General features: G+C 44.5%; 1 protein-coding gene across 1 annotated transcript in view; it reads left to right on the forward strand.

The window, feature by feature from the left end:
* The window catches only part of prex2 (phosphatidylinositol-3,4,5-trisphosphate-dependent Rac exchange factor 2), a 215,923-nt gene that overhangs the window by 158,343 nt on the left and 32,442 nt on the right, over window positions 1-25,138 (forward strand). The window contains exons 34-36 of the mRNA XM_084186138.1: window positions 1,901-2,003; window positions 2,306-2,449; window positions 3,544-3,658. Coding sequence (XP_084042264.1) covers window positions 1,901-2,003; window positions 2,306-2,449; window positions 3,544-3,658 — 362 coding nt within the window. The remainder of the gene's footprint in view (window positions 1-1,900; window positions 2,004-2,305; window positions 2,450-3,543; window positions 3,659-25,138) is intronic.

Below are 25,138 nucleotides of genomic sequence, written 5' to 3' on the forward strand. Positions count from 1 at the left end.
CCAGTACAGGATAACCGATAATAGAGCAGATTTGACCTCTGTCACTCCCAACACACGTACACCTACATTAGGATAGTTGCAGAACTCGTAGTTTTAGTCAATTCTTGATAAGTGCACTTTGTTTAAGAGCACTAGAGCACTACAGTTTGTCATTGTGTTAGAGAGAGAGAGAGAGAATTTTCATTTCAAAGTGTAACTTCACCCACTTAGAAAACAGAGGAGGATGAAGAGTTTTGCCCCCTGGCCTGAAAGGGATAATATCATTCAGAAAGCAATTATGTTTCCCAGTGATATTTTATAATCATTATTTATACACTGACTGAATGGTTGAGATAGCCGAAGTGTAATTTAAAGTGAAAGAAGTGGAGCCTAGGCATTTGGAATTTTCTGCTTTTCAGAAGTTGAACTCCATTTAATTTGAGACAGGATTGGATTGGAGTCAGTGACAGTGTTAAGTGTGTTTTGGATGAGAGTCTGTGTGGAGGTTAAGAAGTGTGTGTAGGCTAAGAGGAACACTTCTCTCTCTCTCTCTCTCCTTCCCCTCTCTCTACTTTCCACATCTTAACTCTAAGCAGAGGCACTGTACCTGCAGGTGCAAGCAAACATGAAAGGCAGTGGTGTGTGTGTGCATGCCGAACCGCTCTCGATAAACCTGCCCACGCACACCAGCTCAAGGTAGTGGTTGGTTCCTGGGCAGCGACGGCCATGCTCTCTGTTCTCACACGACAGTCAGTCAGGGCATCCCTAATGTGTCTTTAGAAACACTTTCATCCTCACCCATAGATACATAATGCTACGGCTACACTGTTTATTAGAGAGGGGGAGGGGTAGAAAGAGAGGGGGAGGGGGGGAAGAGGGGGGGAGGGAGAGAGAGAGGAGGAGAGAGGGGGGAGAGAGAGAGAGAGAGAGAGGGGAGAGAGAGAGGGGGGGAGGGAGAGAGGGGGGAGGGAGAGAGAGAGAGAGAGAGAGAGAGGGGGGAAGGAGAGAGAGAGGCGAGAGAGAGAGAGGGAAGGGGGAGAGAGAGAGAGGGGGAAGTAAGAGGGAGAGAGAGAGATGGAAATATATAGAAAAGAGAGGGAGAGCAAGAGAGGAGGAGTGTGACAGAGGAGAGAGAGGAGCGGATAGCCACTAACCAAAGCGTTCCTCTCCTCTGTGTCTGGCTGGGAGCAGATGTGCTAGTTCTTTGTGTGAGAGGATGTTGAGACGGATGTTGGAAAAAGAAGCAGACACACACACCATGCACGTATCCCTTCTGTATATATTTAACACACACAAACAGGTAAACAAGCTGCTTGTTTTTCTGAGAGGAAAATGGAATGGGAAGGGAAGCGACACACATTCTCTCACACACTGACACACTGTTATGTGTTTCTCTGTCTCAAACACACATTATCTTACACACACTGTTGTGTGTTTCTCTGTGCAGACTGATGAGCAAGCCATGATGAAGGATTGACTGACTGATTGATTGTGTTTCCCTCTACAGACTGATGGGCAGGCCATGTTGGAGGATTGACTGACTGATTGATTGTGTTTCCCTCTACAGACTGATGGGAGGCCATGTTGGAGGATTGACTGACTGATTGATTGTGTTTCCCTCTACAGACTGATGAGAGGCCATGTTGGAGGATTGACTGACTGATTGGTTATGTTTCCCTCTACAGACTGATGGGCGGCCATGTTGGAGGATTGACTGACTGATTGATTGTGTTTCCCTCTACAGACTGATGGGAGGCCATGTTGGAGGATTGACTGACTGATTGATTGTGTTTCCCTCTACAGACTGATGGGAGGCCATGTTGGAGGATTGACTGACTGATTGATTGTGTTTCCCTCTACAGACTGATGGGAGGCCATGTTGGAGGATTGACTGACTGATTGATTGTGTTTCCCTCTACAGACTGATGAGCAGGCCATGTTGGAGGATACTCAGGTAGCTCTGATTGACTTGGAGAAAGTCACCTTCTACTTCCGACAGTTTGAAGGAGAACCACTGGTTGCAAGTATGTATGGAGAGACACGATACTGCACTACATACTGTAAATCTATAGGACCCCGGTCCCTACTCAATTCATTTAGAAGACTGTAAATTAAATTCATTTCAATTACATTCAGCTCAGCTTCATTCAATCCCATTTGGCTTGTTGTGTTCCCTGCTGTATATAACATGTTGTTCATACTTGTTATGTTCCCATCTTTATGACTACGCCCCAAATGGTACCTATTGCCCATATAAAGGGAATAGGGTTGCATTTGTGACGCAGTCTATGTATGGCCGTATACCCTTGTTGTCTCTCTCTCCCAGACATGCCCATGTCGTATGCTGTGGAGGGGACCCGCCAGGCCCTGAAGGTCTGTTTCTACCTGGAGACGTTCTACTTCTCCCAGCTACCCCAGCGCCTCCGGAACGGAGGAGGATTCAAGATCTACCCTGTCCTATTCACCCAGGGTAAGACACAGCTTGGCCAACAGGGCTATTATCATAATGACACTCAGTGAAGGAACGCTGATCTAGGATCAGTTTTGCCTTTTATCATGATGAAGACCATTACATGGAAGGGGGGAACTGATATATAAGTGCATTCTCGTAATTATTTGTCTTTCTTCTTCTCTAGCATTTCACATATGTTTTATTTCTTATCTATATTACTACCTCTATTGTGCATGATTGGGAAGGAGCTCGCAAGTTAGGCATTTCACTGTACTGTTTTACACCTGCTGGATCCTGTGCATGTGACAGTAAAACTAGAGTGCTGTATCTCTGCAGTAACACGTCTCTCTCTTCCCCTCTCTCCTCTCCCCCTCTCTCCTCACCCCTCACTCCTTGCTCTCTCTCTCCACTCTCTCTCTCTGTCTCCTCTCCCCCTCTCTCCTCTATCTCTCTCTCCTCCCCCTCTCTTCTCTCTCTCACTCTCTCCTCTCCCCCTCTCTCCTCTCTGTCTCCTCTCCCCCTCTCTCCTCTCTGTCTCCTCTCCCCCTCTCTCCTCTATCTCTCTCTCCTCCCCCTCTCTTCTCTCTCTCACTCTGTCTCCTCTCCCCCTCTCTCCTCTATCTCTCTCTCCTCCCCCTCTCTTCTCTCTCTCACTCTGTCTCCTCTCCCCCTCTCTCCTCTCTGTCTCCTCTCCCCCTCTCTCCTCTATCTCTCTCTCCTCCCCCTCTCTTCTCTCTCTCACTCTGTCTCCTCTCCCCCTCTCTCCTCTATCTCTCTCTCCTCCCCCTCTCTTCTCTCTCTCACTCTGTCTCCTCCCCCCCTCTCCTCTCTTTCTCCTCTCTCTCTCCTCTCTCTCTCTCTCTCTCTCTCTCTCTCTCTCTCGCTCTCTTTCTCCTCTCTTTCTCCTCTCCCCCTCTCTCATCTCTCTCTCTCTCTCCTCTCTCGCTCTCTCTCCTCTCCCCCTCTCTCTCTCTCTCTCTCTCGCTCTCTCTCTCTCTCTCCCTCTCCCTCTCTCTCTCTCTCTCTCTCTCTCTCTCTCTCTCTCTCTCTCTCTCTCTCTCTCTCTCTCTCTCTCTCTCTCTCTCCTCTCTCTCTGTACTATCTGTCTGTAGCTCTGGAGAGTATGGAAGGGTATTACTACAGGGATAGTGTGTCTGTAGAGGAATACCAAGCTCAGATCAACTCTGCCTCGCTGGACAAAGTCAAACAGTACTACAAGAGACTGAGGTATGGACTGCTAGTACACACACACACACACACACACACATACGCACGTTCTCTGGTCTCCACCCTTTGCGAAAGACTTCTCCCGACGTCTCCCATTGACAGGCTGATATGATTGATATGACTTCTATAGTTTTACTTCCTTCCTGTCTGCCCAGTGTTCTGTTCCTCTGTGTGTGTGGTTGTGTATGTTCTGTTTCTGTCCTGAAGGAGAAACAGCAGAGACATTAGAGCTGCTCTCTGCATGTTGTCTAATATACTTTGACACAACATCCCATTCCAGCACACACACACATGCTTGCGCGTACGCACACACACATACTCATACACACACACTCATGCGCACACACACACACACACACATTCTGGCACCTGGCTGCCACCCAGAACACACAGCAGGCCAGAAAGGTGATTGGCTGAATAGGCACAGCGGAACTGTGCTGTGATTGATCGAGAACAGCACAGCAGGCCAGCACCTTGATTGGCTGAAAGCACCCAGCGTGTCAGCACGATGATGGTGATGGAGTACCACTGCAGAGCCGGATGGACTCGGTTTCCTCACGCCCCATTGGCACACACACCTGGGACCCTGCCCTGATTGGCTACCCACCCCCATTGAAATAATGAAATGGAAATGATATACAGGGTTTCAATAAGATTCCGAACATCTGTGAGAATTGGAAATCTGGGGGTGTGACTATATAGTGCAGTACTTTTGACCAGAGCCTTATGTGTCCTGGTCAAAAGTAGAGCATTATAAAGGGAATAAGGTGCCATTTGGGAAGCAGCCGTGGAGTGTTTTAATACATCTTTCCCATCTCTATCTCTCTACCCCCCATCTGGGTGACCCATGAAGTACTGTCATATCTCTGTGATATGAGGGCTAAATATCAATGGCTGTTTATATTAAAGCAAAAGAAGTGAGATTTCAGAAGATGTGGGAAAACTAACGTTTTAGTTCTTCAATGTGTGTCTGTCTGTTAGGAGGGGTAAGCGATCTGTGTCTTGCCAAGGCTCTTCGTCTTATCGTCTTTGATGATAGGGAGATGATCAGAGTAGCCCTGAGGGCACCGCCAGAAAGACACAGTGGGAATATTGAGAGGATCAGTGTTGAAATCAGTTCTATTATTGTTAATTAAGGGGTAAAAAGCAGCTTTGGCAAATGGTCTCCTATCAGTTTCTGTTAGTCCAGATAAGATTTACATTTACATCTTATCCAGAGTGACTTCCAGTTAGTGCATTCATCTTAAGATAGTTTTGTGGGACAATCACATATCTGTCATAGTAAGTACATCTTTCCTCAATAAAGTAGCTATCAGCAAAGTCTGTGCTAGTAAGGGGGAAAAGTGTGAGTGTTAGTTCACAAAATGCTTTTTTGTTGTTGTTTTTTTACCGGGGGGGCGAGGGGGGTGTGATGTGGGATTATTTAAGATACTCTTTGAAGAGGCAGGGTTTCAGATGTTTTCGGAAGATGGGCAAGAGACTCTGCTGTCCTAGCTTCAGGGGGAAGCTGGTTGCACCATTGCTTAGAGTATAGGAGATGTGTGGCTGTCTCACAAAGCAGTGAAAACCGAGAGAATATTATTCTGCTTTCGGACTGTAACACCAGTGTTACACTAGTGTATACACCCTTTTGCTATACTAGGGAAATTGTGTTTCCGTAGCTAAGGCTGAGAGTGAGGATTTGTGAAGAGCAGAATCAACAATCTCGGCGTAATCAAGACAGTTGCTTTGTGAGAAACTAATAAAGTCCACACTTGTTGTGTAAATGCCAGCTGAAAAGTACCAGTGGCCTGGCTTTGGCCCCAAGTGAGACACAGGTGCTGGCACGCATTGATGGAAACAGAAAAGTCTGAGCCTTTTGGGTAAAATGTTGGTGTAAATCCTGTATGGAATTGTGCCATAAGTGTGATAGCTTAGTTCCCTATCTGGACACTAGGCTACTCTCAGTTCTAGCAGTAGAGACGGCCAATAAAAGCTTGAGGTAGAGGTTGCCCCTAACCACATATCTAGGACCAGATTAGTCTACTCCTTACATTAAAGTGATCCTTCGAGATTTTGTCAATGAAGCCCTTTATCTAGTTCCCCAGAGTCAAATGAACGCATGGATACCATTTTTATGTCTCTGCATCCAGTATGATGGAAGTTAGACGTAGTTTCGCAAGCCAATGCTAACTAGCATTAGCGCAATGACTGGAAGTCTATAGTATTTACAGTTGAAGTCGGAAGTTTACATACACTTAGGTTGGAGTCATTAAAACTCGTTTTTTCAACCACTCCACAAATGTCTTGTTAACAAACTATAGTTTTGGCAAGTCGGTGCATGACACAAGTAATTTTTCCAACAATTGTTTACAGACAAATTATTTCACTTATAATTTACAGTATCACAATTCCAGTGGGTCAGAAGTTTACATACACTAAGTTGACTGTGCCTTTAAACAGCTTGGAAAATTCCAGAAAATGATGTCATGGCTTTAGAAGCTTCTGGTAGGCTAATTGACATCATTTGAGTCAATTGGAGGTGTACCTGTGGATGTATTCAAGGCCTACCTTCAAACTCAGTGCCTCTTTGCTTGACATCATGGGAAAATCAAAAGAAATCAGCCTAAACCTCCACAAGTCTGGTTCATCCTTGGGAGCAATTTCCAAATGCCTGAAGGTACCACGTTCATCTGTACAAACAATAGTATGCAAGTATAAACACCATGGGACCATGCAGCCATCATCCCGCTCAGGAAGGAAACGCATTCTGTGTCCTAGAGATGAACGTACTTTGGTGCGAAAAGTGCAAATCAATCCCAGAACAACAGCAAAGGACCTTGTGAAGAAGCTGGAGGAAACAGGTACAAAGTATCAATATCCACAGTAAAACGAGTCCTATATCGACATAACCTGAAAGGCCACTCAGCAAGGAAGAAGCCACTGCTCCAAAACCGCCATAAAAAAGCCAGACTACGGTTTGCAACTGCACATGGGGACAAAGATCGTACTTTTTGGAGAAATGTCCTCTGGTCTGATGAAAAACAAATAGAACTGTTTGGCCATAATGACCATCGTTATGTTTGGAGGAAAAAGGGGGAACTTGCAAGCCGAAGAACACCGCTTTTTCAGTTCTGCCCACAAATGTTCTATAGGATTGTGGTCAGGGCTTTGTGATGGCCACTCCAATACCTTGACTTTGTTGTCCTTAAGCCATTTTGCCACAACTTTGGAAGTATGCTTGGGGTCTTTGTCCATTTGGAAGACCCATTTGCGACCAAGCTTTAACTTCCTGACTGACGTCTTGAGATGTTGCTTCAATATATCCACATCATTTTCCTTCCTGATGCCATCTATTTTGTGAAGTGCACCAGTCCCTCCTGCAGCAAAGCACCCCCACAGCATGATGCTGCCACCCCCGTGCTTGACGGTTGGGGTGTGCAATTTGGAGGCCTATAAACCTGACTCAGTTACACCAGCTCTGTCAGGAGGAATGGGCCAAAATTCACCCAACCTATTGTGGGAAGCTTGTGGAAGGCTACCCGAAACGTTTGACCCAAGTTAAACAATTTAAAGGCAATGCTACCAAATACTAATTGAGTGTATGTAAACTTCTGACCCACTGGGAATGTGATGAAAGAAATAAAAGCTGAAATAAATCATTCTCTCTAGTATTATTTTGACATTTCACATTCTTAAAATAAAGTGGTGATCCTAACTGACCTATGACAGGGAATTTTTTACTTGGATTTAAATGTCAGGAATTGTGAAAAACTGAGTTTAAATGTATTTGGTTAAGGTGTATGTAAACTTTGGACTTCAACTGAACTAGCAGGCTAGCAGTTACCATAGACTTCAATTCATTGTGCTTACGCTATTTAGCAATTGCGCTAACGCTAGTTAGCAACTTCCTTCAAACTGCACGCAGAGACATAAAAATGGTGTCCACAAGTTCATTGGACTCTGCGGTAGTAGATAAAGGGCCCAAAAAAATCACTCCTCACATGAAACACATAGATACCATCTGAGAGATCCTCACCACATTTAGAGTGTTGCAGTCATGATAAACATTAGATCATATTAAGATCTGATAATGTAGTCAGATTAGATCATGTAGATCATATAACGTAGTCAGATTAGATCTCAGTCAATGGAAATAATGGGTTACAACGTTTTCATGTGTCTTCCAAAATTCATTAATTTGTCTTCCAAAGTGCATTCCCTTTCCCATTCTGTTCCCCAATACCTGAGAGCCAGTCTGTTCGGCTATGTACGTGTTCATATCAGGCATGAAGTAAACATCTGTTCTTGATACTGCAGTTAATTAGTCACAGAACTACGTAGGGCCCAAGATCAAACTCATTGAATGCTTCCCAAATGGCCCCCTATTGGTCAAAAGTAATGCACTATATAGGGAATAGGGTGCCATTTGGAATGCAAAAATGGTGGTATGAAGAGAGAATCTGCCTTGGCAACGCATGATTTAGAAACCGGCATCTGCCATTTGTGCATGTGTTTGTGTGTGTGTCTGTGTGTCTGCCATGTGTGTGTGTCTGTGTGTCTGCCATGTGTGTGTGTCTGTGTGTCTGCCATGTGTGTGTGTCTGTGTGTCTGCCATGTGTGTGTGTCTGTGTGTCTGCCATGTGTGTGTGTCTGTGTGTCTGCCATGTGTGTGTGTCTGTGTGTCTGCCATGTGTGTGTGTCTGTGTGTCTGCCGTGTGTGTGTCTGTGTGTCTGCCATGTGTGTGTGTCTGTGTGTCTGCCATGTGTGCCACATCCCGCCCTAATACCTCTCATGTCGCAGTCAGCGGTACGTTTTTTACGTTTTAGTTGCAGCGTGATGGAGGGAGTGCAGCGGGCAAAAGAGGAGAAACGGCCATCTTTACATGATGATCTATTGCCTCATATTTTAGATAAACATTGTTGGTTTTTACGTCAGCTACAGAAACGCAATAGACCTGAGTCATTTTCCATCATTCTCTGTTGGCTTGACCTTTTCAAATGTCTGTCTCTCGCTCTCTCTCTCTTTCTCTCTGTGTAATAACATTATCCACTGGGTTTTTCAGGGGTTATTGTACCCTCTTGTAATGAATGAGAGTATTGGCATTTTAGTGGTGTCTGTCTGTGTGCTTAGTTTTATTGACTGTGTGTTAGCAGACTTTAGAGGGAGCTTCATGTTCAGCCCTGGAAATATCACCGGACTATGGAGACTGATACTATGGAGACTGATAACCATTTCTGTATGGACCTCGCTTTGTGCACGGGGCATTGTCATGCTAAAACAGGAAAGGGCCTTCCCCAAACTGTTGCCACAAAGCTGGAAGCACAGAATCATCTAGAATGTGATTGTAAGCTGTAGCGTTAAGATTTCCCTTCACTGGAACTAAGGGGCCTAGCCCGAACCATGAAAAACAGCCCCAGACCATTATTCCTCTTCCACCAAACTTTACAGTTGGCACTATGCATTCGGGCAAGTAGAGTTCTCCTGGCATCCGCCAAACCCCGATTCGTCCGTCGGACTGCCACATGGTGAATCGTGATTCATCACTCCAGAGAATGCGTTTCCACTGCTCCAGAGTCCAATGGCGGCCAGCTTTACACCACTCCAGCTGACGCTTGGCATTGCGCATGGCTTCTGTGCGGCTGCTCGGCCATGGAAACCCATTTCATGAAGCTCCCGACGAACAGTTCTTGTGCTGACGTTGCTTCCTGAGGCAGTTTAGAACTCGTTAGTCAGTGTTGCAACCGTATACAGATGATTTTTACACGCTAGGCGCTTCAGCACTCGGTTGTCCCGTTCTGTGAGATTGTGCGGCCTACCACTTCGTGGCTGAGCGGTTGTTGCTCCAGACATTTCCACTTCACAATAACAGCACTTACAGTTGACAAGGGCAGAAATCTGACTTGTTGGAAAGATGGCATCCTATGACAGTGCCACGACGAAATTCACTGAGCTCTTCGCTGTTTGTCTACGGAGATTGCACGGCTGTGTGCTCTGTTTTATACACCTGTCAGCAACAGGTGTGGCTGAAATAGCGGAATCCACAAAGGGGTGTCCACATACTTTTGTACGGTATATATAGTGTATTTTATATTCTTATTTAGCTCTTAAATTTCACTCTAGCAGCTTGGCATTGAAAGCCCCTGATGTTAAGATTCCCTTTATGCTTGAAAAGCACAGGACAGAACATATGCTGTGTGTGCAATTTAGCTGACTCATCAGAAAAGGAGAACTTGGCATGGATGTGTGTGTGTGTGGGTGTTTATGCGTACATCTGTGTGTGTGTGTGTGTACGACCTGAGCCGACGCGTACTAATTGAATTGACAGCGAAGGCTCCAGGAGTAACAGGGAGCAGATGTGCTGGGTAGGGGAGAGGATGGTATGGGAAGGCTGGGTTGGGGGTTGGAGGTAGGGTTGGGTTTGGGGGAAGCTTCAGGACTCATCTGCAGTGCAGAGAGAATCAGATATCTGAGTTGTGCTGGCCATCCAGGCCCAAACAGAGCCAAAACTAACTGTCCCTTTCAGCAAAGTGTTACTGTTTTACACCAGAACTAGGACTCAGACCAAGGCTTCCAATCCTAGTTGTCTCCTATGGCAGGTATCTATTCATTTCTCCCTCTCTGTCTGTCAGTGTTCAGTTGCTCAAATGTGCAAGAACAAACCGGTTCCTGTGAGAAGTTAGTACACCCAAACTTCTTGTTAAATTATGCATGTACTGTGTGAGAACGAAATGCAATGACAAACGTAGCTACTAGTTTCATTGAAACCGAACTAATATTTGACAAAAATATTTGACCCCAAAAATATGACACAATTTCATCAGCCAAAAAGCAGTTGTCCAATATGACCTTCAAAAGCTATACAACTCAAACGGCCACCAATGTTCCTGTCATGTTCATACACACAACAGTATAATAAGACTGCTCACTATAATGATCTGTCTCATGTCTCTGTACTGACCACAGGCGGAGCTAGACAGTACTCCAGCCAGACTGCGTCCCAAATCCCACCCTATTCCCTTAGTGCACTACTTTTGACCAGGACCCATAGGGTGCCATTTGGGACGAATCAACCTCAGGCAGCTTGTTATCCTTGGAGCTTGGCCAGGGGAGCTGAGGTTGAACCCATAGCTTGGTTGGCCACCAAGCTATGGGTTCCCCTGTCATGGACCAAACACACACACAATACATACACTCCATATTACTCTATGAGAGAGAGAACAATATGATATTACGACACCAAACAACATACAGAGGATGGAGTAATTGCAGTTCCACTATGCATGTGTGTGTTTGTAAAGGCAGCATGCGGTCATGTGGTTTTTAAAATCCTCTCTCTGTCTATCTCGCTCATCTATTGAAGTCTCTGCTAAGATGCATTGTGGGACTGATCCTCTTTCCAAGCTGTAAACTCAGTCACGTACGTCACCAGTGCTGCGCGGGGGTGGCTTTGAGATATCCCAGCAGCCCATTGTCACGCACGCACGCACACACACACACACACACACACACACACACACACACACACACATCGCCCACACCACATGCAGTATAGAGATATACGCTCGGCAGAAAGCCATCACACCTGGTCATGAAGTCATTCAAGTCATCCAAAACATAAACAAACAGACCAAATCACTAACAGATGTCAGGTCCCATAGGATCTGATTAACAGTATACAAATAGAGCACATGCATCCAGACACACAATGTTTTAGAAATTATATCATCTTACAACTTCTCACATGTATTTAGTAATAGTTGAAAGTCAAAGATACAGAAAACATACAGTAACTTTAAACAGATGACTGTAAAATGTTATTGTAGTTGATGATTATTATTTTGCCCCATTCCATAGCCTTTTGTGAAGCTCATCCAGGTAGCTCTAAGACAGTTTGCTATTGTTCACTTTGTAAAACCTTGAGAGAGAGAGAGAGAGAGAGAGAGAGAGAGAGAGAGAGAGAGAGAGAGAGAGAGAGAGAGAGAGAGAGAGAGAGAGAGAGAGAGAGAGAGAGAGAGAGAGAGAGAGAGAGAGAGAGAGAGAGAGAGAGAGAGAGAGAGAGAGAGAGAGAGAGAGAGAGAGAGAGAGAGAGAGAGAGAGAGAGAGAGATACCAGATGGAAGGAAAGTGGAAATATATAATGCAAAAGTAACATTATTACAGGTTTTTGAGTTTAGCAGTTCAGTGAGTTCTTATCTACAGTTAGCTAAAGCAGTTAGTGAATGTGTGTACATGGTGGTTGCCTAAAGCTAACATTAGACATGGGGGATCCTACAGAGCATCCCTTGCCTTGGCCGAGAGACTATAGGCATCAACTGCTGCTACTTGAAGTAGAGATGACAATAGAACATTATTGGCACTCATACACAAGGCAGTGGAATCACCATGCAGGGTTTCTGTCAGTAAAGCCATCTGAGATATAGATAACTCATCTCTTCTCTCTATGGATCAGCACATCTTCATGGGCTCAGGGGTCCTTGTCAAGCTGGACACCATCTGATATTTATGTGTAATTTATCCAGGTCGTACAGAAGATCCCTCCAGTGAATTAGGCTGAATCCTAACGGGCTGAATCCAAACTTGACATATTGCGTGTCATTCAAACTTTGTTTGAGGCATCGCTGCAAGATACTTACTGGTAAATTTGATCCAGGTCATAAAGGTTCCTCCAGTGATTGAGGAGCTGAATCCTAACTTGAGATACTAGTGCATGTCACTGATGAGTGGTGACCTGGTGTCCTGTGTAATTCGTTGGGACTAGCTAAGCACAGGGAGGTGGAGCAGTACAGTAATTGCAAACTCGGTTGTGCTTGTGTAAACACACACAAACACAGAGAGACACACACACACACAAACCACTATGCAGCTTCAGTAACAGCTGGGAGCAGTTGCAGCAAGCTGTGCTCAGTGTGCAGTCTGCTCCCTCAATAACCTGTCAAACTAGGGTACTAGTAGGTAACCACTGGAAAAACCTGGGAGGATTCTACTTCTGTCTGTCTGTCTGTCTGTCTGGAACCTGGGATGATTCTACCTCTGTCTATCTGTGTCTGTGTCTGTGTCTGGAGCCTGGGATGATTCTACCTCAGTCTGTCTATCTGTTGATCTTACTCTCTCTCTCTCGCTCTCTTTTTTTCTATTTCTGTCTAGCGCTATCTCTCTCTTTCTATCTCTCACGCTTTCCCTTTTTTATAGGATGCCTTGGAAACCACTGACCATTCTCCTTGAATTCTGAAATCTCAGGAAAGCATCTTATCAGCCCGCAGAGCAGTGCTTACTGTGTGCTGTGCGTTCAGCCATGCGCATTTCTCATTCTCCTGCTGTTTAGTGCTATTTTCTTGGCTGCAATGGAGCTGAAAGGTGCTGACAGGATGGCCATGTGTATTTCATATCCAGGGTTGAGCTGTATGCTCCTAGGTTCCCATTGGGAGACTTAGAAACAGAGGTAGACGAGGGTCTCCATGGGGACTGTTTTGAGGGTCTCCATGAGGACTGTTTATTAGCGCAATAGTCTTCAACCTTGGTCTCGTAGAGTTACAGGGTGAGAGTTGCAGGCTTTTATTCCAGTTTAACACTAAAATACCTGATTTAACCAACCAAACACTCATCATCAAGTCATTGATTAGTTTAGATGTGAGTCTGACAGTTTTAGATATAAGATTCTGGAACCTTTATAGAACCCTTCTAGAAGGCTCTGGAACCCCAGATTTGCTTCCTGTCTTTTAGCTTGTCCTTGTCGTCTGCAGTCTTAATAGCTGCTGTTTCCTGGTTGGTCCTTATTGGTTCCTGTTTCCTGGTTGGCTGATTTAGTGGACATATGTGTTAAGCAGGGTGTGACATCACAAGGACGTGACCCTCATAAACCATAAACCCTGATCTACTGGGAGGCCTCAAGGACACCACATGACACGGGCTTCCTGCTCCTCAGATTGAGCTTCCTGCTCCTCAGATTGACAGCAGTGACAATGACTAGGGGTGAGTCACAAATGGCACGCAATTCCCTATATAGTGCACTGACCCCCCTATAGTTCCTGGTCAAAAGCAGTGCACTGTATAGGGGCTAGGGTGCCATTTGGGACACAGACTTTGACAATGACAGTGTCCTTGCATCATCTGTTGACTGGCATGTGGTTCGGAGGCATGTGTGCATTGGAGTATATAATAATAACTAACATGTTATAGCCCATGATTCTTTACCTCATGGTCAGAGGAGTAAGCAGGATATGATTGAATGTTAATCTAACTCAGTCAGTTATAAAATCTACTGTACACTATAAGACGTGAACAAGTGTTCCTTTGGTGGGCATTGCTTTTAGGCTACTGCTTACTGTTTTTTTCTGAGTAAAAATCACCCCCTTACTCCATCACTGCCTCCTTAATCCCCCCAACCCCCCATCTAATCAATTGTGACAAGTTAAACAGACAGCTGCTATGGTGGGTTGTAGGATGAGGAAATTACCTCCTAGAGTATTCATTCAGCATGCAGCACCCTGAGACCCACCAGTCAGCGACTCAGCACAAATATCACTGAGAGAGTCTGCATCTCAAATGGCACCCTTTTCCCTATACTACTGGCCCTGGTCAAAAGTAGTGCACTACATAGGGACTGGGTGCCATTTGGGACACATCCGAAGGCACGTGATGAGAACTTCCTCCCTACGTCTTCCTCTCTCCCTCCGTCCCCCTCTCCCTCCGTCCCCCTCTGCCTCCGTCCCCCTCTCCCTCCGTCCCCCTCTGCCTCCATCCCCCTCTGCCTCCGTCCCCCTCTGCCTCCATCCCCCTCTGCCTCCGTCCCCCTGTCCCTCCGTCCCCCTCTCCCTCCGTCCCCCTCTCCCTCCGTCCCCCTCTCCCTCCGTCCCCCTCTCCCTCCGTCCCCCTCTGCCTCCCTTCCCCTCTGCCTCCCTCCGCCAAGAAGTCCTTAATTAGCCAATGGCCCCGCTCCACTCCGCTACAGCAGGAGGTTAGTGGGGGAATTTAATATCCAGTGAAAGTCATTCATCATCGACATGTCAATGATTTCGACACAGACCAGAATTCAGTTCTCTCTGGGTTAATATGGGGAGCCACATAAATCCAGTTCTCTCTGGGTTAATATGGGGAGCCACATAAATCGTTGCTTGGACGTCGGACCGTTTTCCCTACTGTACTGTATTTCCTCCCTCCCTCCCTGTGTTGTCAAATAGTGTTATCTAGCTATGAGGCCTTTATAGGAATACAGAAATAAGTCATTGAGAATTGTAGCTGGTGCTTTCCAGAGAATTGTAGCTGGTGCTACATTCTCTGTGCCTGTGTGAAGGACTGTAATTTAGATATGCGTCTTTAAACAAGGGATATACAAGCAAGTCAGTGGGCACTGTACAGTAGCTTGTCCTCTCAAATCAATACAATGTAAGCCTTGTCCGAGCCAGAACGACCCATAATTAATACATTGACTCAATATGTTTTAAAGTAGTTGTCCAGGGTTTCCAGATTTCTATGAAAAATGATCTATAATGAATTACAATATGAGTGAAATATTTGTTTTATTTAGTATGTTAACTGCTTTTTATCTTTCAAGTATTCCTTTCGGTATTTCACTTACGTCAGAAGCCTTTATCATCAGAAGCCTTTATTACTCTACGCCAGCCATGATTTGAGTTAGCTGTATCCAAACGCTAGCTAGCTTCAAAATGTTGTGGGTTTACTTCTTCCAGTTCTCTACTAGCTACACCAAGCTATCTTTTCTATCTGTCATTTTCGGAAACGGTATCCGGCCATTACACTGACTTCCACCATCAGAGACAACCCACTATTCGCTAACTACCTGACTAGCCTACCACGCTAGTTTTTCTGACGGCTAAAACATAGCATCCCAGCTATGACGACAAAAGCATTTCCCACTCCAAATGGGGAGAAGCTCCTGGCACGAATCTGCTCCTGTGGAAACAAGATATCCGCCAATGACACCCACTCAGTGTGTTCTGCTTGCCTTGGGGTGCAACATGCCGAAGGAAGCTTTAGCCTCCCCCAGCTCCTGTCCACTCTGTGAAGAGTCTCTGTCGCAGGCTAGCACGCCAAGCTAACCTGAGTCAACAGGACCTTAACATGGGGACTGACATCCCTGATGGCTCACTAGAGGATTCCACAGGGAATCACGGAGTAACGGTTAGCACTATCTGGCAGTGTAGTAGTACTCGAGTCTGGTTTCGAGACCACATATTGAGTGTCTTGGTCTTGTCTCGGTGTCGGATACATTTATACTCGGTCTCGGACAGTGAGGACTCGTAATTTCTTCCCGAGACCAGCAGAGTAAAAAACTCATCATTATCAGCTTCCATTTAGTCAGCACATAAAACTGCTTCGCCAGGCCAAATACACTGCATTCGGAAAGTATTCAGACCCTTTGACTTTTTCCACATTTTGTTACATTACAGTCATATTCTAAAATTGATTAAATTGTTTTTTTCCCTCATCAATCTACACACAATACCCCAAAATGACAAAGCGAAAACAGGTTTTTAGAAATGTTTACACATTTATTAAAAATTAAGAACAGAAATACCTTATTTACATAAGTATTCAGACCCTTTGCTATGAGACTTGAAAGTGAGCTCAGGTGCATCCTGTTTCCATTGATCATCCTTGAGATGTTTCTACAACTTGATTGGAGTCCACCTGTGGTAAATTCAATTGATTGGACATGATTTGGAAAGGTACACACCTGTCTATATAAGGTCCCACAGTTGACAGTGCATGTCAGAGCAACTTGTCCGTAGAGCTCCGAGACAGGATTGTGTCGAGGCACAGGTCTGGGGAAGGGTACCAAAAAATGTCTGCAGCATTGAATGTCTCCAAGAACACAGTGGCCTCCATCATTCTTAAATGGAAGAAGTTTGGAACCACCAAGACTCTTCCTAGAACTGACCGCCTGGCCAAACTGAGCAATCGGGGGAGAAGGGCCTTGGTCAGGGAGGTGACCAAGAACCCGATAGTCACTCTGACAGAGCTCCAGAGATCCTCTGTGGAGATGGGAGAACTTTCCAGAAGGACAACCATCTCTGCAGCACTCCACCAATCAGGCCTTTATGGTAGAGTGGCCAGACGGTAGCCACTCCTCAGTAAAAGGCACATGACAGCCCGCTTGGAGTTTGCCAAAAGGCACCTAAAGTACTCTCAGACCATGAGAAACAAGTTTCTCTGGTCTGATGAGACCAAGATTGAACTATTTTGCCTGAATGCCAAGCGTCACGTCTGGAGGAAACCTGGCACCATCCCTACGGTGACGCATGGTGGTGACAGCATCATGCTGTGGGGATGTTTTTCAGTGGCAGGGACTGGGAGACTAGTCAGGATCGGGGGAAAGATGAACGGAGCAAAGTACAGAGAGATCCTTGATGAAAACCTGCTCCAGAACGCTCAGGACCTCAGGTTTACTCTCAAGATGTTTTAGGCATGGCTCTCTGTACTCACTGTTTCAGCTTTGTTTGTTTCATTGATGTGCCTCAGTAGAATGCCCGCCACTATTCAGATTCCCACGCTAGCTTTGTCTGAAACACAGAAAACATATGTGCCTTAGATCCCCTCAATCACACACAGTCCGTTCCTACTGATTGTAATGAGCGTGGCCTGCCTGGGAAAGAGCCTGGAGTATTTTCCTTTTGTTATGAGAAGATGAAACAAAGTGCCTGTGTCCCAAATGGCACCCTATTCCCTATATCAGTGTTTCCCAAATCCAGTCCTCAAGTACCCCCAACAGTAGGCATTTTTATTTTAGCCCTGGACAAGCACTGCCCTATATAGTGCACTGCACTACATAGGGAATTGGATGCTATATGGGATGCAGACAGAGAGTTAAGTCTCCTTGGAGGAAGGCCTCAGTAAAATGAGATGGACTGAAAGCTATAGGGCATCGTTGGCTCCCGTCCAAATCCTCTATTAAGGCCCTGTGTAAAACTATATGTGGGGGGAAAACTACCCCATGAGTTATTACACAGGAGGCTTTAAGACTGAGCCTGGTGCCCCACTACAGTCCCCCTGGGACTCCAATAGCCTCTTTACACACACACACAGTGTGTCTCCAAAATGGCCCCCTATTCCCTATATAATGCACTACTTTCGTGCCCTGGTCAAAAGTAGTACACTATGTTGGGAATAGGGGGCCATTTGGGATGTAGGCAGAGAAACAACCCTGGGAAATCACCAAACAAGATGAAGTAGACCCATAGAACTATACAGTTCACACACAGATGGCTACTAATGCTTTTCCTTTTGTTTCCACCAGGTGGAATGGGAATGGCCCAAGAGTGAACACAGGGCGTTGTTAATCCCAATGCTTCCCCCTCAGAACATTGGAACGGGTAGAAATGGAATGTGGATGGAATTCCTTGTGGGAAACTTATGAGTCTTTATGTCATTCTAGAATTCCTGTGGAGGGTTCAAGAGCAGGCTGTATACCTGTGCCCAGACTGCAGGGAGGGGGTTGTCCCTGGCCTCTATGTTCACACACACACACAAACACACTCTCACACACACAAACACAAACACACACACACACAGACTCATTCAGTCTCTGTGTAAGGGTTCAGAATTGAGCAAAGGAGCGTGTGTAAAACTGCGAGGGAGTCACCAGCAACAGTGGGAAAGGAAACTGTGATGTCAGGGCCCCTCATGTCTTACAAGCTCATATACAGTTGAAGTCGGAAGTTTACATACACCTTAGCCAAATACATTTAAACTCAGTTTTTCACAATTCCTGACATTTAATCCTGGTAAAAAATCCCTGTTTTAGGTCAGTTAGGATCACCACTTTATTTTAAGAATGTGAAATGTCAGAATAATAGTAGAGATAATGATTTATTTCAGCTTTTATTTCTTTCATCACATTCCCAGTGGGTCAGAAGTTTACATACACTGAAATTAGTATTTGGTAGCATTGCCTTTAAATTGTTTAACTTGGGTCAAACGTTTCGGGTAGCCTTCCACAAGCTTCCCACAATAAGTTGGGTGAATTTTGGCCCATTCCTCCTGACAGAGCTGGTGTAACTGAGTCAGGTTTGTAGGCCTCCAAATTGCACACACTTTTTCAGTTCTGCCCACAAATGTTCTATAGGATTGTGGTCAGGGCTTTGTGATGGCCACTCCAATACCTTGACTTTGTTGTCCTTAAGCCATTTTGCCACAACTTTGGAAGTATGCTTGGGGTCATTGTCCATTTGGAAGACCCATTTGCGACCAAGTTTAACTTCGTGACTGATGTCTTGAGATGTTGCTTCAATATATCCACATCATTTTCCTTCCTCATGATGCCATCTATTTTGTGAAGTGCACCAGTCCCTCCTGCAGCAAAGCACCCCCACAGCATAATGCTGCCACCCCTGTGCTTCACGGTTGGGATGGTGTTCTTCTGCTTGCAAGCAATCCCCTTTTTCCTCTAAACATAACAATGGTCATTATGGCCAAACAGTTCTATTTTTGTTTCATCAGACCAGAGGACATTTCTCCAAAAAGTACGATCTTTGTCCCCATGTGCAGTTGCAAACCGTAGTGTGGCTTTTATATGGTTGTTTTGGAGCAGTGGCTTCTTCCTTGCTGAGCGGCTTTTCAGGTTATGTCAATATAGGACTTGTTTTACTGTGGATATAGATACTTTTGTACCTGTTTCCTCCAGCATCTTCACAAGGTCCTTTGCTGTTGTTCTGGGATTGATTTGCACTTTTTGCACCAAAGTATGTTCATCTCTAGGAGACAGAACGCGTCTCCTTCCTGAGCGGTATGACGGCTGCGTGGTCCCATGGTGTTTATACTTGCGTACAAAATTTTGTACAGATGAACGTGGTACCTTCAGGCGTTTGGAAATTGCTCCCAAGGATGAACCAGACTTGTGGAGGTCTACAATTATTTTTCTGAGGTCTTGGCTGATTTCTTTTGATTTTCCCATGATGTCAAGCAAAGAGGCACTGAGTTTGAAGGTAGGCCTTGAAATACATCCACAGGTACACCCCCAATTGACTCAAATGATGTCAATTAGCCTATCAGAAGCTTCTAAAGCCATGACATCATTTTCTGGAATTTTCCAAGCTGTTTAAAGGCACAGTCAACTTAGTGAGTGTAAACTTCTGACACACTGGAATTGTGATACAGTGAATTATAAGTTAAATAATCTGTCTGTAAACAATTGTCGGAAAAATTACTTTTGTCATGCACCGACTTGCCAAAACTATAGTTTGTTAACAAGAAATTTGTGGAGTGGTTGAAAAACAAGTTTTAATGACTCCAACCTAAGTGTATGTAAACTTCCTACTTCAACTGTACATCAACCATTCCAGTAACCCCACGGAGATCCTATAATTATATATGTAAATATATGGGTGTCCCCTTGTACTAACATGTGTATATAGTTACAGTACTGCATGTGTGGGCTGAATATAATTTCCCAGTTCCCAAAATAAGGTTTTTCCCAACCACCCATTTGCCATCCGTTGACCAAATGATGTCCCTTTAAATTGGCTTCACTTACGAAAACACCCAAAGGATATCATCCTGACCTAAAGTTTGCCCTTATTATTAGTTAGTCATCAAGGATTAGGTCCCAAATGGCACCCTATTCTCTATATAATCCCTATGGGCCCTGGTCAAAAGTAGTGCATAGGGAAAAGGGTGCCATTTGGGACGCAGACTGAGGACCTCCAGGCTCCTCTCTCTTCATGGTGGGCAGTATTTATAGTTGGTCTGTCTGTCTATCGGTCTGTTTGTCTATGGTATAATCAGTGGGTAATATGACCCTGGGGATTTTTGTTGTTGTTGCAAGAACAGAAAAAGGTAAGCAGCAGCGTTGAGACACAGGGTTCATCGCAAGTGGCACCCTATTCCCTATGGGGTCCTGGTCAAAATTAGCCGCCGAAATTGTCTCAACCCCTATTACCAGCCTGTTCAACCTCTCTTTCGTATCGTCTGAGATCCCCAGAGATTGGAATGCTGCCGCGGTCATCCCCCTCTTCAAAGGGGGTGACACTCTAGATCCAAACTGTTACAGACCTATATCCATCCTGCCCTGCCTTTCGAAAGTATTTGAAAGCCAAGTTAACAAACAGATCACCGACCATTTTGAATCCCACTGTACCTTCTCCGCCATGCAATCTGGTTTCCGAGCTGGTCATGGGTGCACCTCAGCCACGCTCAAGGTCCTAAACGATATTATAACCGCGATCGATAAAAGACAGTACTGTGCAGCCGTCTTCATCGACCTGGCCAAGGCTTTCGACTCCGTCAATCACCGCATTCTTATTGGCAGACTAAATAGCTTTGGTTTCTCAAATGACTGCCTCGCCTGGTTCACTAACTACTTCTCAGATAGAGTTCAATGTGTCAAATCGGAGGGCCTGTTGTCTGGACCTCTGGCAGTCTCTATGGGGGTGCCACAGGGTTCAATTCTCGGGCCGACTCTATTCTCTGTGTATATCAATGATGTCGCTCTTGTTGCTGGTGACTCTCAGATCCACCTCTACGCAGACGACACCATTTTGTATACATTTGGCCCTTCATTGGACACTGTGTTAACAAACCTCCAAACGAGCTTCAATGCCATACAGCACTCCTTCTGAAGCCTCCAACTGCTCTTAAACGCCATTCCTTCCAGTTCTCTGCTGCCGACTGGAACGAACTGCAAAAATCTCTGAAGCTGGAGACACTTATCTCCCTCACTAACTATAAGCATCAGTTGTCAGAGCAGCTTACCGATCACTGCACCTGTACACAGCCCATCTGTAATTAGCCCACCCAACTACCTCATCCCCATATTGTTATTTACATTGTTATTTATTTTGCTCATTTGCACCCTAGTATCTCTATTTGCACATCATCTTCTGCACATCTATCATTCCAGTGTTAATACTGAATTGTAATTATTTTGCACTATGGCCTATTTATTGCCTTACCTCCATAACTTACTACATTTGCACACACTGTATATAGATTTTCTATTGTGTTATTGACTGTATGTTTTGTTTTACCACATATGTAACTCTGTGTTGTTGTTGTTTTTATCGCACTGCTTTGCTTTATCTTGGCCAGGTCACAGTTGTAAATGAGAACTTGTTCTCAACTGGCTTACCTGGTTAAATAAAGGTGAAATTACAAAATTACAAAATATATAAAAAGTAGTGCACTATATAGGGAATAGGGTGCGATTTGAGATGCAGTCAGAGGCAGAGTTGGCCATTCACATTGAAGGTGATTCCTCTCTGACATAGCAGGGCTGCGTCTACAATGGCACCCTATTCCCTATATAGTCAAAAGTAGTGCACTATGTAGGCAATAGGGTGCCATGTGGACAGACCAGTTCTGTGTGATGATACAATTCTAATGGGCAGAAAGAGAGATAAGAGCTATTGGAGTGTGAATGGGTTGTGCTGTGTAGGGCCTAAAGGGCAAGATGTATAGCAGGCCTGTAGTTTAGAACTTTTATGGGGTCACTTTTGAGTGTTATTGTCTTGTTGACTTGAATTTTATTTTATGCTAGTAAAACATCGTTTTAATGCCTAAGTCAAAGTATTTTTGGAGCAGGTACCCCCCTGTATATTTTTTTGTCATCACTCCTTGGATAATGTGAGGAGGATACTGGCTTTGATGCACTCCAGCCTTTTTGTTTGTCCGCACACATCTCTTTGCGCATGCACACACACACGGGTGCGCACACACATGGATGCACACACACATGGATGCACACACACGCGCGCACACACAGACACACACACACTATAGTTACCAAGTGAAAACAGCATGAGCCTGAATGAGAAAATCTAATATTTAGCAAATAGGAATTTGTGGAGAACCACTCTGCAACCCTTATAAATGACTGAGTAATGTTCGTTATGGACCATATGCCATTTTATGTGCTTGCAAACGGTTTATGGAGGGTGAGATGGGGGGGATTGAAGTGAATAGCGTTTCTAGCCGAAAGTTATGCTATCTCAAGCATTTTGTGAATGATAAGCCAGTGTTGAACCAATTACATGGACCGTTAACTCTGCCTGAACCTATAGTAAACTCCCCCCATAGTCATTTAGCTTTGGGAGACTGCAAGTTAAAGGATAATGCTATGGTGCCGATGATGTAACTGTGATGTGTGTGTGCCAGGGCTTCCGTTAGCTGGTAACTGACGGCTTTTGGCCGATAAATACAAATGTAGCCGGCCAAATTATCCAGGGCTGCCTTGCTGCTGAGGATAGAGAGCGAGCGAGAGAGGAGCCTTGGCCTAGGGAGAAAGAAAATAATTCTGATTGTAAAACATTTTAAAATCCAGTTGCTGGGAAAACACAGCTATCCTGTGTCACAGATGGAGAGAGGATGTTCTCAGCTTTCTGTGGTCTGTCTGTATTTCAGAACTCTCAATTATGTGCTCAATAGCAACTACTTTACAAAGATATTTGATATGGCTTTGAGATATGGAGCGTGCGAAATGCAGATTGGCCATTGCGAGTGCATAGGCCTCATTGGGCGGTAGGCTACAACTGCAATATTGGACATTAAATGTACTGTTAGATTAGTACATCGCTACTATGAGTGGGTATTATGTTTAGAGTTGGTGATCTAGCTAATGTGTTTTGAGTTTCCACTTACTCATGTGGTGAATTAGCCCCAGATAAATTAGCCTAGAGCACATAAAGATGCAGGCAAATTCATCTCTATTGAACAAAAAAAATATCTAAAAATTCTGGCACCTTATTTAGTAAAATATAACAACAACAACAAACAAACAAACAAACAAAAAAAAAATGTGTAAAGTGGTTATCCCACTGGCTATAGGGTGAATGCACCAATTTGTAAGTCGCTCTGGATAAGAGCGTCTGCTAAATGACGTAAATGTAAATGTAAATAAGTGTCTACCCACAATGCATGAAAATCTCTGGATTAGGTTGCACATTAAAATAGTTTGAATTACAACATCACATGACAATACCATCACAACATCACAATACCATCTTAGTAGTCTATTACACTTTTTTAATAAAGCACTGTGAATTACTTTATAAGATGATAGGCCTACTCATTTTTTCTATTGAGTAATGCTGCGGCCAAATGCAGGCTACTGTGCAACTCCCTATTCAGGTAGGATGCAATTTTGGAACTTTAATAGATTTTTTGGTATTTTTAGTCACGTGTTTTATCATTATTATTATTGTAGGACTATTTATTAATCCAAACCAGTTCTTAAAACCTGTTACTGCAGTGGGCTAAATCAGGGTCACACAGAGTGTTTCTTGGTAGTCTTAAACAAATCTACTTTGAAACAAAAGTATACACCTCACACACATGATTATGGGCTTAACATAAAGAAGACACCTGTACCATGTCAGATATAATGTATGTTGAAATCTATTCAATTTTGCGTTTGCATCCAAATATTACACTTTATATACATCACAGAAGACTGAAATATAACAACACCGTTTGATATAGAAACACTGGATTTTCTGCGTAAAAAATAAGAAGTTTATTTATTATGAAAATATTAATAACATTCCACCCATGAGGCCACTAGGTCATTTGTCTGCAGGAAAGGGGTACATACAGTGGGGGAAAAAAGTATTTAGTCAGCCACCAATTGTGCAAGTTCTCCCACTTAAAAAGATGAGAGAGGCCTGTAATTTTCATCATAGGTACACGTCAACTATGACAGACAAATTGAGAATATTTTTTCCAGAAAATCACATTGTAGGATTTTTTATGAATTTATTTGCAAATTATGGTGGAAAATAAGTATTTGGTCACCTATAAACAAGCAAGATTTCTGGCTCTCACAGACCTGTAACTTCTTCTTTAAGAGGCTCCTCTGTCCTCCACTCGTTACCTGTATTAATGGCACCTGTTTGAACTTGTTATCAGTATAAAAGACACCTGTCCACAACCTCAAACAGTCACACTCCAAACTCCACTATGGCCAAGACCAAAGAGCTGTCAAAGGACACCAGAAACAAAATTGTAGACCTGCACCAGGCTGGGAAGACTGAATATGCAATAGGTAAGCAGCTTGGTTTGAAGAAATCAACTGTGGGAGCAATTATTAGGAAATGGAAGACATACAAGACCACTGATAATCTCCCTCGATCTGGGGCTCCACGCAAGATCTCACCCCGTGGGGTCAAAATAATCACAAGAACGGTGAGCAAAAATCCCAGAACCACACGGGGGGACCTAGTGAATGACCTGCAGAGAGCTGGGACCAAAGTAACAAAGCCTACCATCAGTAACACACTACGCCGCCAGGGACTCAAATCCTGCAGTGCCAGACGTGTCCCCCTGCTTAAGCCAGTACATGTCCAGGCCCGTCTGAAGTTTGATAGAGTGCATTTGGATGATCCAGAAGAGGATTGGGAGAATGTCATATGGTCAGATGAAACCAAAATATAACTTTTTGGTAAAAACTCAACTCGTTGTGTTTGGAGGACAAAGAATGCTGAGTTGCATCCAAAGAACACCATACCTACTGTGAAGCATGGGGGTGGAAACATCATGCTTTGGAGCTGT

The sequence above is a fragment of the Coregonus lavaretus genome (assembly GCF_964263955.1).
Source record: "Coregonus lavaretus genome assembly, chromosome: 2".
Lineage (NCBI taxonomy): Eukaryota > Metazoa > Chordata > Actinopteri > Salmoniformes > Salmonidae > Coregonus > Coregonus lavaretus.